Here is a 15,623-nt window from a genome sequence, read left to right as displayed (position 1 = left end):
GTGGGTGTTGGTAAAGTAGGATTTATCCACAGCTGACATGGTTTGATGATGAGGACAAAGTGATTAAAAAAAGACAACCTTGGGTAAATCTTGTGTTACACACAAGAGACGATTATTGTTATTATACAATGATACATATGAAAAAATTCTCAGCTTTTTATGTATCTAATGTCATTGTATAAATGGACTTTTAGTGGTCTTCTGCTATTATCTGCTCATCTTGGCCTTCCAAAATGTATTGCACATGTGTTAAGCCTATACATGCAAACGCCTACACAGTACATTGCTATCTATGCTATAGTGCCTTCCATGCAAATTCTTTGTGCCTATTTCTATTAAGGCATTGAAGAGTCTGGTGAAGTGCCTCCTGTACAGAGTCTGCATGTCTTTGTTTTTAGTAAGATACTGAGGGGGTCCGCTAAGCAGAATAAGCATGTCTGAGGAGCTTCCTGCAGGGGGACTCCCAGTACTGGGAAACTTGAAATTGCTTTAATGGAGTGATATTATTCTGCTTCACAAAGCAGTTCAGTGGTGTGTCATAGCTGAACTACTCTGAAGTTTTATTTGAAGAAATTCAATCAGTATTCCTAAAATTCTGTTCTCCTTTTCCAAAGCTGACAAAGAAAAGAGAATGAATATATTTTACTCTTGTTAACAAAAAAAGTATTTTATTTTTTCTGAAGTAATGTGACATAATACTGACTTCACATTACTTCAATTATAATAAATGGCAGAGGGGGCAATGATATGAGGAAATACCTCTATATATAAAGCATGATTTTGGACACATTTTCATTTGTTATGTTCCAAATGCTGTTTTGTGTATTTGCTTTGAAATATTTGCAGTTTGTTCAAAGACTCATGATAGAATACATTCTAAATTATAATAATTTTGCTACATTTTCCATTACTGTTTGATGCCTGTGTGGTGACAGACGTAATGTCATTTTGTGTCAAATAAGTAGTCCAACCAGGCTTAGTATGAGAAATGTTTGCTGGATTTAACTTTCAGACCTGAAAAAGCTTGCATGGTTCCTGATTTCTAATTTGATTCTTGCCTTTATGTCTCCCATATTTATCTCCTCTGAACAGTTTCTGTACTACAGGGTGACCCACTGGTGTAATAAGAGAACAGAAGAATCTGCTTTGTTGCTGAACACTGAGCGAGACTCATTTGCTAGCAAAAACATCCGAAGTGTTTGCAAAACTATTTGCTTTATCTATGTGGCTTTCATAATCTGTTGGTCTCCAGGTATGTAAATGGAACACTACTGTCTGATGGTTCCTGTTAGTCCTCCTGTAGACAACATGCACCTCCATTGTCTCAAAAATAGCAAATTCCATTTGAACTAGACAGGTTACTGGTGTACCATAAATATGCTTACTTGTGCTACTGGTATTCTAGGGATCAGGGATGTGTCAGACCAGTTCAAGGGTTGGCTTGGAGAAAAGCACAGCACATCAGAGCACATCAGTCAGCACTGCCATAGTATGTGCAGGGACAGGATGGGGGAGCATTCATGGACCTACCAGCACCTGAGAGAGAGCACATGTGAGGTGCAGAAATTTAAGTTTAGATTACAGATATAAACTGAGCTATTCATAAACACAGTTCCCAGGTGCATAAGTGAATTCTACACATTTTGTTTTTTGCAACTCTATTCATTGCTGTGATTCATAGATAGGGACAATAGCAATGAAGAGTGGTATGCAGATGGGCACAATATAGTTATGTACTGTGCCTACTGGTACTCCAGATGGTGAAAGGGATGTGTAGCACAAGGGTGTTACAGCACACAGCACAGCCAGGAGAGCAACTTAGTAAGGTGTGATATACTTTACTAGGGCCAGCTCCATTTACATAAAGGGATACAGCCCAGACTACCACAGATGACCAGAGCATGGACAGTAATTCAGGCTCCTCTTGGAGTTAACATAAGGAATAGAAGAATAATGGGGGAGAAGATGCTCACTTCGGTGGGGGGAGGGATGGGAACATGTGAATGGACACAATCACTGCAGAAAATTAGTACTATAGAATGGGGTCATGCAGATGTGCTGTTTGCATGATGAGCAGGACTCTGCTTGTGTTACACATGGAGGTGTGGATAGTACACTACAAACCCACTGCGCACTTCTCCTCAGATGTTGATGAGTACATGCAGGGGTGGCAAAGTATACAATTAAATCTTGATATCTTACTGCATGTATGACAGTTCCCAGGGCTCTTGTCCCCAAGAATGAATGGACCATAGTGTTCGCAACTCGTGTTATGAACAGGATCATTATGTGGACTGAAAAGGTTAACTTCAATGGTCAGCAGAGGAGGCTGGATAAAAAAAAAATACACTTAGCTACATTGTTGTTCCTGGTTGCACTGTGTTCCACCATCAATCCTAAGAATGGTTCATAAAAAGCTTTTCAATCATTAGTCATGATGGCAGAGCTATGGTCATTACCATGGTATGATAATGATGGAATCTGGTGCTTTTGGAGCTCCCATTCGTGGCAGGTTACCATCATCATTGTGGAGACAGGGAAAGGTACTGTTATGGTAGCAGGATTGCCTGTCCCTTAGGGATCTCCACTGTCTTAGGGATTTTTTTACCGTGTGATGGGGTGAGGGTCTCTTTACAACTGCCACTAACTTCTTGCTGGGTTCTGTATGTTCAGCAACATGTCATCAGGGAAGGGAAATCACTGCAGTCAAAGGTGCTGCATCAGTGTAGGTGTGTTGTTCTGGACTCATAACTTATGTAACTGGGTCCAGCCAGTAAGTCATTGGTGGTACTGTCAATGAAGAACATATGATTCTGGTGGTAGCCATTAACGTGTGCTCTGGGCATGAATTACTTTGGCTACACAACAGGGAAATACCATATACAGGTGTTAACCTATTTGCAATATTTTCTATGAATTATGCAGGGCTTTGATACCATTGCACAAAATGTCTGCTAATAGCACCCATAGTTTGAAGCAGTCAGATTGGTAAATCAGTCAGGCTGGAAAAAAATTGATTAAGAGATGGTGAACACACTATTAAAAGGAACTAGTAGACAGGTCTGATGTGTGAAGTTCATGCCTGCCTACTTTACTGGTTTAGTTCCTTTTGCAATAGGAAAGTAACTGTAAGTGGGATGATAAAATGTGTGCAGAAATGCTTCTCTGTCTTTGTCTTCAAAATAATATTCACATACATGTTAAGAGCCATTCTTAGCAAACTCCCAGATTATAATAAAGCAGAACCTCATGGCCTTTATGCTAGAGTCCTATTACTTTGTAGCTCATTCATCTACTACCCTGTTTATTTCAATTTCAATCTATCCTTAAATTATGGAGTCTTCTCTGAATTATGGAAGTAAGGTATGGTCATTTTGTCAGCAGAGATCTAGTATCCATCTTTCTAAGCAGCTGCAAGCCAACCTATATCCTTCTCCCTTCTGCTAAAACCATGAAGATCATTGTCACTTTACTATTAGAAGAGGACATCAGTAATTATAGATTACTCCATAATAAACTGCACAGCTTTAAGTCTCAACACAGCACTAGCAATTTGACTCTTTCCCATGCCCTTCTTCTCAGTGACTTAAACATGGGCTTCAGGTCACTCAGTGATTTGACCTAACTTGAGAACTACTTAGGTAGAAGATACTTTAGGACATCAGTTAGGTGTTTCACCCCATCCTTCTCCTCTGGCATCCCCAAGACTCCATACTTGGGCCTTCAGATTACTTTTTCTCTACATAGTTCCATAGTTTTGGCCACCCCGAGCTGTAGGCATCCGCAGATACAAATAACAGTGCTCTCCTTAGCACTAGTTACTCTCTAACAAACAGTCAGCTCCACAGTGATCTACTAACAATGAAAAATTGGCAGAAGCTTAAAAAATGCATACCAGTCTCAAAAAACAAAGCAATGCCATGTTGCACCAGTTCCCTACATATCATCAGTGGTCAGTTGATTGGATTCCAGTTCCTGAACAGGAATGGTGATAATTGCTTTTCACTCAGCTCATGTCCTTTACTTGTAAATAGGGAGAAAACACTGTGCAGAACCATTTTGCACTTTACTGGGGAGTTTCTCTTTTCCTAACAACTATGAGCCATGTAGTTAGTATATATAAGTAAGTGGGATAGGAGGGTAAAACCCCTCATGGGGGTACGGGGGGCACATCCCTTGCAGAAGCTAATATTTTGACCTGTATGCATCATGGTTAGATTAGGTATGTCATTGATCAGCTGTGAGCATGCAGTTAGTTTATGGGCAGTGTTTTTTAATTTTGACTGCCCTTACCATGGTTTCATGATTAAGCAAATTTATTCATGTATAGTTCCTATGTTTCATCGGGTCTATATCATATGTTCGAAGTTTGAAAACTTCGAACTTTAAATAATCAAATTTAAATGCTCAAAGTTTCAAACATCGAACATATGATTAAAAAAAAAAGAAAGGGAACTTACCTGACTGTTGGAAGCAGGTGGGCTACGCCCCTCACACCCCCCGCTCTTTAAATATACCAACTATGAGACAGCAGATTTCCCTTACTGCACTGTAGTGCGGTCTTGGAGTTGGTATATTTAAAGGGCAGGGGTTTGGGGGGAGCATGGGGGCTTGCCCCCTGCCTACAACAGTTAGTTTTGTTTTTGTTTGTTTTTTTTACATATGTTCGAAGTTTTATAACTTCGAACATTTAAATTTGATTATTTAATGTTCAAAGTTATAAAGCTTTGAACATATGATATAGACCTGTTTCATCCTATTTCCGTAACACTAAGAGGCAGACAACACATTATTGTCCCTGTGCTATTTGGCTTGGTTATACAGTCCACTCTCTGTGTAGTCTCTGGCTTCACTTTTTTTATCCTGAGCATTAATGACAACAGCCGCTATGAGAGCTTCTGATATTACACAGTCCCTGCCATCCTACTGAACAGCTCCGTATCTGTAGCGATACCAAAGTGCGTCAGAAGCCAGTAAACCCAAGTCAGGACACAATTAAACTGTGACAGACTTAACAGCCAGGAAAGAAACCTGTATGTTATACCCTATAACTGTATATTTGATTGTACAATATAATACATGCTGTAGCACTCTTAGCTACCTAAATTAACTAGCTACGCTCAGAAATCTAGCTGACATTTATTAGAAATACTTCTGCTACTTGCCTCACTCAGGATAGCAGCTGTTGTACAACCTGACCATTTTCTGGTCTGAATCAAGCTCTCACACTGTCCACTATTAAAAAAGAAAAACATCACCTAACTTAAATAATAATTTTCCCCTACCCAACTAATCCTGAGGGTTTACGTCTATTAAACAGAATGTTGTTTTACAACCTTGATAACTTTTTTCTTGTATCAGAGCACATTTGCACTTATTGTTTCTCAGATACAGGGTTCTGGTGCATTCTTTCCCCTTCAATTGGCCACCAAGTCGCCGGACCCCTCCCCCCATCCAGTAGTAGACATCTGGAGGTTTAATAAACCCCCACTGCCATTTTTAAAACTAAGAACAGCCGCGCGCCTTGATGTGAGAGCTTCTGATAGTAAGTTTTCTGTAATGTTTTTTCACTATTGGCATTCTAAAGGCCAACATGCAATAATATTGGTTGTATGCCACATTCCCAAGCACATTACAGTGTTGTTGAATGTGTGGGAACTGATATTTTTACTTTTTACTGTTAGAAGCATTTTCTTTAAGTCAACCAATGCATGTAACTACTTGTTTGGCTTGAATCGGAAGCATGTGTATTTGAAAAACCTCATGTTGCGATGTTTGTTCACTGCCTGCATTTATCGCTATGATTAACTACATGGTACTTATTGGGTTTTGAATTTCTCTGCATTAGTCACTAGCCCTTATAGGTATGATTAACTACATGATAATTATTGGGTTTTGAATTTCTCTGTATTAATCACTAGCCCTTATAGCCTAACTAAGGGGCATAGAACTGAGACAATGGACGCAAATAATACTGCCCGGAGCCATCTATAGGATGATATTAACTTGCTACACATGGTTTGGTTTAAGCAGAACATGTTTGTAATTGCTTGCATTGCAAATACTTGTTTGGCATGAATTGGAAATGGTTCTTTTGAAACACCTCATGTTGCGATGCTTGTTCACTGCCTGCATTCACCGCAATGATGAATTGCAAATGACTTTATTGGATTTTGCATTTCTCTGTATTTAGTAATTCATTAACCTTTATTGCCTAACTAAGGGACATAGAACTGAGCCAACTGATACATTTAATACTGTCCGGTGCCATTTAAAAGCTGATACTAACTTGTTTCACGTGGTTTGGTTAGGCAAAACTTGTTTAAACGCTTGACTGTACAGACTGCATATTATACTGTAAATGCATGAGTTAAATTGAATACTGGTGTCATCACTCTAAATGCTACTATCATAGTTTGTGTCCTTCTAGCCTGTCTGCATATTTTGCACTTTTTCAACTTAATGTATCCTCCTTTCTTATTCTGTAGTTACACAGTCCCTGCCATCCTACTGAACAGCCCCATATCTGTAGGGATACCAAAGTGCGTTGGAAGCCAGTAAACCCAAGTTGGGACACAATTAAACTGTGACAGACTTAACAGCCAGGAAAGAAACCTGTATGTTATACCCTATAACTGTATATTTGATTGTACAATATAATACGTGCTGTAGCACTCTTAGCTAACTAAATTATACTAGCTAAGCTCAGAAATCTAGCTGGCATTTAATTAGAAATACTTCTGATACTTGCCTCACTCAGGATGGCAGCTGTTGTACAACCCAACCATTTTCTGGTTTGAATCAAGCTCTCCCACTATCCACTATTAAAAAAGAAAAACATCACCTAACTTAAATAATAATTTTCCCCTACCCAACTAATCCTGAGGGTTTACTTGTATTAAACAGAACATTGTTTTACAACCTTAATAATTTTTTCTTGTATCAGAGCACATTTGCACTGATTGTTTCTCAGATACAAGGTTCTGGCCCACTCCGTTCCCCTACCCAATCTCCATTCCCACCCACCCCTATATCAATTACATTTATAGTTAAGCACCACATGAACCATCAGTTTCCTTCCACCAATTAAGGTTTCACACCACACATATCACTCACAAACCAACACCCTTCACCAAACCCTTACACTTACTCCTTATTAGAATACCAGACCCACATACTTTACAATACTACCCTTAAACACTCTCCGCTAAACAGGATGAACTACAAACAACAGTCCCACTTTCTAAAAACAGTACTCTAACTATGTACTATAATCACACTTCTTCTGCTCTCCTACCTCTCCTCTTACCACACTCAACTTCATATCAGTACTCCCCCATGGCAAATCAAACCTATATCCACTCCCTTCAAACTGTGTAGTTCCCCTATCACACCACTAGACCTCACCTCCTCTAGATCAGTCTCTTACTCCCACTACAAACTGTCAGTCAGAACTAACCCTTACTCCTCACTAAGACAAATTAAATTACTACACAAACTAACTAAACTGTATCTTCACCTGCTCCACAAACTCATTCGCTGTGGTGAAATTCACCCCAATCCAGGACCCACCACAACACCCAACACAGACTCTAATCAGCTAAATCCCCTATACTATAGACCTACATCCTCTTTCTTTTTCATAAATATAAATGCAAGAAGTATACTTAACAAAATTCAGGACCTTCACACCCTACTAGCTGTATATAAACCAGAAATTGCTGAGCTAACTGAAACATGGCTTAAACCAGAACACCATAATAATAATATTACAGTCCCTGGCTATAATATCATATGGAGAGATAGAGTAAAGATAAAGGGAGGAGGGGTAGCAATATTGTTCCAAAATCATCTCAGCATTGAACAAATTGATTTTAACACCCAAGAAATCAAAGATGTTGAACTAATCCTTGCCAAACTAAAGCTAAACTCAAACATATAATTATTGCAGGTGGCTACATTCCACCAGGCAATAACACTACTATAATGAAAAGCCTACTAAACTGGATCTCAAACTCCTTGCCACAAGAAACTGTACTATTAGGTGACTTTAATATTGGCTGGCTGAACTGCTCTAGCCACACTCCAATTACCCACATTAACCTCCATAGATTTAACCAAATTATATCTACCCCAATTTTAACCAAATTATATCTACCCCAACCAGAACAGACAAAATCTCAAAACGTGAATCCATCTTAGACTGGATTCTGTTATCTGACCCCACTCTAGCATGGCACTCTGGCTGTCTACCTGATAGTCTAAGTGATCATCAACCGACCTACCTAATTCGCAACAGACCCCATTACAGAAGCCAACCCAACCTCAGAGTAATACATAATAAAAAGATGTTTAAAACAACTGAATTCATCAATTCACTATCATCACCCTTCTTCTGCTCTCCTACCGCTCCTCTTACCACACTCAACTTCATATCAGTACTCCCCCATGGCAAATCAAACCTATATCCACTCCCTTCAAACTGTGTAGTTCCCCTATCACACCACTAGACCTCACCTCCTCTAGATCAGTCTCTTACTCCCACTACAAACTGTCAGTTAGAACTAACCCTTACTCCTCACTAAGACAAATTAAATTACTACACAAACTAACTAAACTGTATCTTCACCTGCTCCACAAACTCTTTCGCTGTGGTGACATTCACCCCAATCCAGGACCCACCACAACACCCAACACAGACTCTAATCAGCTAAATCCCCTATATTATAGACCTACATCCTCTCTCCTCTTCTTAAATATAAATGCAAGAAGTATACTTAACAAAATTCAGGACCTTCACACCCTACTAGCTGTATATAAACCAGAAATTGCTGAGCTAACTGAAACATGGCTTAAACCAGAACACCATAATAATGAGATTACAGCCCCTGGCTATAATATCATATGGAGAGATAGAGTAAAGAAAAAGGGAGGAGGGGTAGCGATATTGTTCCAAAATCATCTCAGCATTGAACAAATTGATTTTAACACCCAAGAAATCAAAGATGTTGAACTAATCCTTGCCAAACTAAAGCTAAACTCAAACATATAATTATTGCAGGTGGCTACATTCCACCAGGCAATAACACTACTATAATGAAAAGCCTACTAAACTGGATCTCAAACTCCTTGCCACAAGAAACTGTACTATTAGGTGACTTTAATATTGGCTGGCTGAACTGCTCTAGCCACACTCAAACTACCAAAACCAAATTATATCTACCCCAACCAGAACAGACAAAACCTCAAAATGTGAATCCATCTTAGACTGGATTCTGTTATCTGACCCCACTCTAGCATGGCACTCTGGCTGTCTACCTGATAGTCTAAGTGATCATCAACCGACCTACCTAATTCTCAACAGACCCCATTACAGAAGCCAACCCAACCTCAGAGTAATACATAATAAAAAGATGTTTAAAACAACTGAATTCATCAATTCACTGCAAAACTGTAATTGAACACCCCTAAAACTACTATCTCTAGATGAGGCCGTACAGTACTTTCCTACAAATCCTAAACTATCATGCCCCCCCCCCCCATGAACTATAAGACTGAAAGCTAACTATGCTCCATGGCTAACCAAAGATACCAAGACTATAATGAAAGAGCGGGATCTGTCCTAGAGTCAATATCAAAAGAACAAAACCAGTAACCTGTGGAAAAGCTACCAAGAACTTCACAACAACGCCAAAAAACAAATCAAACTAGACAAAAGTAACTACTACAAAACCATACACAAAAAATATGCCAATAACCTAAAGAAATTTTGGGCTACAATAAATGGTATAATCCACCCAGGTAAAGCCACAACCCCAACCCCAGTGCTACCAAACAACCATGACAACATTCCCACACAATTTAACAAGTTCTTTACTGAGACAGTTCAAACCCTTACCAATGCCCTCAATACCACTAAAAGCCCTATACTAGGTACTAGCAAAGCACACCCTATTACTCAAAACAATAACAACAACTCTTCTCTACACCCCGTATCCACTAAAACAATTTCCAAGCTCCTTAATAAACTCAAACCAACCACACTAGCAGCTGACACCCTACCAGCCGAATTCCTTCAGATAGCAGCAGACACCACAGCCTATCCCATATCCATCCTCATAAACAGGTCACTCACAGAGGTCAAAGTCCCCACCTTGTGGAAAACATCACATATTATTCCAGTGCACAAAGGTAGTAACTCCATAGAACTCACCAACTACCACTCAATCGTAATTCTCTCACCTCTATCCAAGATATTAGAAAGAGTTGTCCATTCCCAGCTATTTCAGTACCTCTTACAAAACAACTTAATCTCCATAACCCAGTATGGCTTTAGACCATCCTACAGCACCATCACAGCATTACTGTCATTTACAGATATAGTTAACCACAATATAAACAAGGGACTCTTTGTATCTTCCATTTTCTTAGACTTATCTAAAGCCTTTGACATGGTAGACCATAATATTCTTCTCCAAACTCTATCTACCCTCAGCCCCTCCACTATACCATGGTTTACTAGCAATTTATCTGGTCGGCAGGAGGCAGTCCTATGGCATGACCAGCTGCCCCCCCCCCCCCCACTACCAGTATCCATAGGTATCCCTCAAGGATCTATCCTTGGCCCACTACTGTTTTCACTATTCACCAACCAATCAATTCCTCCTCACAGAATCAGTAGTACAATACGCAGATGACATTTTGTACAGCTTGTCTGTTATACAAAGTTGCTATTGCAATTATATGTCAATGCAGAGATATTTATTTTTTGAGTTTGGACATATAAAATAGCTCTTTTGACTCATAAATGTAGCATCTGCAGCCCAGGGGACTGCAGGTCAAGATTCCTACCCGTAATCCTGTGGATGCAGGAATTCCTTTTTCATTTTCTACTCAACTTCTAATATCTTTTCCTTTTCGGTAAATGAAGGATGGTTGAGGGTCCAGAACCTGATTGACGAGAGTGGTTTCCCCATATCATATTCCAGTTTTGGACCATTTTTCTTTTTATTACATGTGAATCCTAGGATAAGTTAAGATTATACTTCTTTTATGTTTGTCATTTTCTTCAATGATACTTGGTTGTTTGGCATGTAATGGTTTCCTTCTGGGGGTTCAGCAGAGCTGGATCATTACTTTATTTGAGGAGATTTATGGGTTCTAGTAGGTTGGCCACCAAATTCTCATTGCATTCTTTTTCTAGAAAAAAATCTTTTTGAAGTTGATCTAGGATGGTGAGAGATCATTTTGTTTCTCCATAGACTCTGGCTACTCTCATTCTCTGTGGTTTGATTAAATTTTTCTTTAATTTTGGGGTACATGCTTTCAGCATGTAGAACAGATTCACTTGTGTAGGTTTTCTGTACAGGTCAGTCTTGAGGTTCTCCATGCTTCTGTCCTTATAGATGGTGATGACCAGGAGTTCCAACTTAATGTAACTATAGTGGTTGGAAAAGTTAAAAAATGTGTGGTGGTTTGGATGTAGAAGAAGGAGCTGTTATAAGGGAGTGGTTGAGTTTATAAAAACTCCCAAATGTTGACATCTGTTTTGTGAACACACTTTGGTCCTCAAAACAGATGCTTGGCAGGTGTATGAGTTCAACAATCTTCAATTTCCGGGGAACCGTGCGATCTCTGAGTTAGTATATATAATTAGTATGGTGTATGGTGGGTGTATGCATAATGCCTTCTTGAGATATGCATTGTTAACATTTTGTTGGCAGTGTTATAGACATTGACATTCAGGTGTTTCTACGTACTTCAGTGCACCCATATAAAAAAAAGTGTGTGTGCATGTGTGTATGTATATGGGAGTCATTTTGTTAGGTCAAATGGACATAATATTGAAAATATCAAAAGTTTATTGGTCAAATATTCAGAACACTGGACTGGCTTTTTTGCCAGTATTCATGGGGGTCCAGGAATATGCCGTTTCCACAATGTAGTGTAATCTTGGAGTTGGTAGAAGTAAGTTGCAGGTTGTGTGAAAAAAAGCACCCTTCTGCATGTCTAAAAAGATAATTTTTTTTTGTTTTTTAGTTTTTATTTTCAATTGTATGACGGTCAATGTTTTATATTTCAAACCTTTATTTTTTGATCTTTTAATACAGATTCATACACACACACACACACACACACACACACACACACACACACACACATATATATATATATATATATATATATATATATATATATATATATATATATATATATATGTCTCCTTCAAAACCACATTGTCGAAACACAGTTCATCAAGACCACATCAGCAAAACTATGAAATTTCAAAAACCTGGAACTGCAAAGCGTAACCCTGGAAATGAACCACTTGGCCACCAGGGCAAAAAAAAAAAAAACACAGCAAGTAACATTTGTTCCCCCACACCCCCCTACCTAAACATACTAACTCCAAGATCACACTGCAGTGGTGAAATGGCAAAATTTACCATGATGGCCAAGTGGTTCTTTTACAACTGTGTGGAAGTTTTGTTTTAAAGATTAGCACTTTGCTGCTGAGTGAAATAAGATTTGGTAGACAATGATTCCTTGGTCAAAGGTCTTCTACATATTTTTACATGAGTACAGTTGCTGACATGGCACCTGCTATCTACTCTGTTAAAGGAAATCCTAGCACATAGACAGCTAAAAAGTAGTAGCCACTGACCTTTTCTGAGAATGTAATAGAAGGATGCAGTCAATGCAGGGCATGTGCAAAACTCCACAAGGCATACCTATTAACAGTGCTTGAACTGACACTGGACTATTGAGTACATCAGTTGTAGTCATTCCATGAGTATGTTTCCAAAAATTAAGCTTGCAGCACTTTGAGTTATACTTTGTATTATCCCAGCACTAAGGCAGTAAGGTGAAAGAATGCCCAGTAAATGGCAGATGAATGAATGAAAAATTAATATGAAGCTGCAAACAGGCATTTCTTGTGGGGTGGTATTCCAAGAGTGCTGGGGACAAACATTCTGCATTTACAAAGGGTTGTTTTTAAAATACATTCAAGATGTCAGGCAATTTGGCAGTAAATATACAAAGGCAAAATATCAGTTATATAAAATATTATTGTAGCAGTATACAAAGCCTTCAGTTTTACTAAGGAGAAGTTGCACACCAAGTGAGGTAATTATATTGCAGAGGAATTACCTCAACACCACCAACTCACACAAACCAGCATTTTGATTTTCCCTTCTCCAAGTGAAAGCAAACCTGTCCTGGTTTTTCCCCTTCTTTTCCTTCTCCAACAACACATGTTCTCCAAAACCTGAGTTGGCAGATATAGCAGAGGTTAAGTGTGGGGAATCCACCTGCTCTCACAAGCCAACACACTGCAGCACAGCAAGGTAGGCTATTATAATATTATAAAGTTCAGTGATCACACATGCCTTAATATAGTGTAAACATATATATATATATATATATATATATATATATATATATATATATATATATATATATATGGATCTACCTGACTTGGTCGACAATTCATATGGTCGAAAGTTTATTTGGTCGACAGTTCATTTGATCGACAAGCATTTTAGGTACGGGGCTTCCCCACACCGATGTGGGCTGTGCCCCACCCCCCCAACTATATATATGAACTCCAGGGTTGCACAACATTGGGGAAGGGGGCAAATCTGCTTGTCGACCAAATGAACTGTCGACCAACTGAGTGTCGATCATATGAACTGTCGACCAAGTCAGGTAGACCCATATATATATATATATATATATATATATATATATATATATATATATATATATATATATGGGTCTACCTGAGATGGTCGACAAGCCACTTGATCGACTTTCATTTGGTCGACAGGCAGATTTGCCCCCCTCCCCAATGTTGTGCGACCCTGGAGTTGATATATATAGTTAGGGGGGGTGTGGGGGGGTGAAGCCCCCCACATAAAACTGCTTGTCGACCAAATGAACTGTCGACCAAATGAAAGTCTATCAAATGGCTTGTCGACCATGTGATAGGGATCCATATATATATATATATATATATATATATATATATATATATATATATATATATATATATAAATAAACTGCCACATTCTAATTTGTCTCATGTTATGATTCCCCAAACACATTTGCCCTTTTAACAGTGAAATATACACAAGAGTAGACACTTTTCTCGACAACTGATAAAAGGATTTTATCAGACTTATGCACATACTAAGAACAATCCTTATATACAAACATGTCACATGACCAACATTACATTTTAATAAGTACTTTAATATAGTTTTACATAAAATATTTTCCCAAACCCCTGTTTTTGAATTCGGGATTAATATTAATTCATTGAGTCCTGTGTATACATGCATCCCTAGTGTTAACTGCCTACACATCTCTTTTCATTCAAGCAATGTTTCTAAATATCCCCCAAGAGCCAATTACACTTTCCCTAAAGCAAAAAATTTAAAAAATCCTGAAAGAAATGCATTCTTCTGTATGCCTAAAATAGAGTATTGTATTTAGTTCTGATGATATAAATATGATCTCTCACCCTCAATGATAATTTATTGTTTTCCCATTTCCTGGGATTCAATAATGCCTACATTAAGTGTAGATCATTCTGAGTGCACAGATAACACAGACATAACTCGCACCTTCTTTCTGCTAATTTTAGTTTTCCTACTGATATTCTTCAGTAGGAAGTGTAGACTACATGTACACTTAGTGTAATCTTTCTGAGTGACTAGAAAGCACAAATAAATATGATAAGAATGTTCTTGAATATGTATCATGTACACTTACTGTAGGCTTTATTGAATCTAGCCCAGTATTAAGCCAGACGTATATCTTGTATTTAGAGGCACTGACATTTGTGAAAAACAAGCTTCTAAATATCAGAGGCAAAAATAAAGTGAATTGAAAAGAAATTAAAATCTAATATACAATTAGAAAATAAATGCACTTTTCATGAAGAAGAAAAAGCTCAAGAAGGTATGGAAACAATATAGCAAATTGCAACAGAAGCTGTTCAACAATTCTTTTTTTTCTCAAATATTTGCAGCGGTAGCATTGTTGCCTCACAGCAAGAGGTTCTCCCGTTCGATTCTTGGCTGGAGCACCTTCTGTGTGGAATCTGCATGTCTTCCCGCAGTCGAGTAGCATTCGAAAGACATGCGTGAATGGGCGTGCCTTCGTTGAAGGTTGGACATCGAGCTGGCACCTCAGCACCGTAAAAATCTACTGCCAATCATTAGCGGACCGGAGTTCTGCTGTGGCGACCCCTAACCGGGAAAAGCCGAAAGAAAAACAACATTTTTTAATTTTCAAATAAAATAACATTTACATAATATTTTTAAATATAATTTTAAACAGCTATATACAATATTTACAATAGCCTGACTTTCAATTATAGACACTGTATGTTATTAAATACAGAATTAACAGATCAGTTATCAGAGATACAATATTGATTACTGCAGTGTCCAACAAAAATATAACTTTCTTCCAAGGATTATTTACCAATGGCCTGGGATAGATTTGGAGTTCTTTGATTGTTATTTCCATTGATGCAGTTGTCTTCAGTAAAGTGTAGAATTCTTCCAAGGTCAGGGGTGTATTTGAATTTCACCTTCTGGTTACACATTTCC

General features: G+C 38.4%; 1 protein-coding gene across 3 annotated transcripts in view; it reads left to right on the top strand.

The window, feature by feature from the left end:
* LOC122815790 (transmembrane protein 116-like) overlaps positions 1 to 15,623 on the top strand; it is a 520,221-nt gene that overhangs the window by 489,700 nt on the left and 14,898 nt on the right. For all 3 annotated transcript variants that reach the window (XM_044088571.1, XM_044088569.1, XM_044088572.1), the window contains one exon: positions 1,093 to 1,252. In XM_044088571.1, coding sequence (XP_043944506.1) covers positions 1,093 to 1,252 — 160 coding nt within the window. The remainder of the gene's footprint in view (positions 1 to 1,092; positions 1,253 to 15,623) is intronic.

This window comes from Protopterus annectens, chromosome 11.part0, assembly GCF_019279795.1.
Source record: "Protopterus annectens isolate FY-2018-M chromosome 11.part0, PAN1.0, whole genome shotgun sequence".
In the NCBI taxonomy this organism is placed as follows: Eukaryota; Metazoa; Chordata; order Ceratodontiformes; family Protopteridae; genus Protopterus; species Protopterus annectens.
Note: the sequence above shows the minus strand (reverse complement) of the source record. Positions and strands in the feature narration are given on the sequence as shown.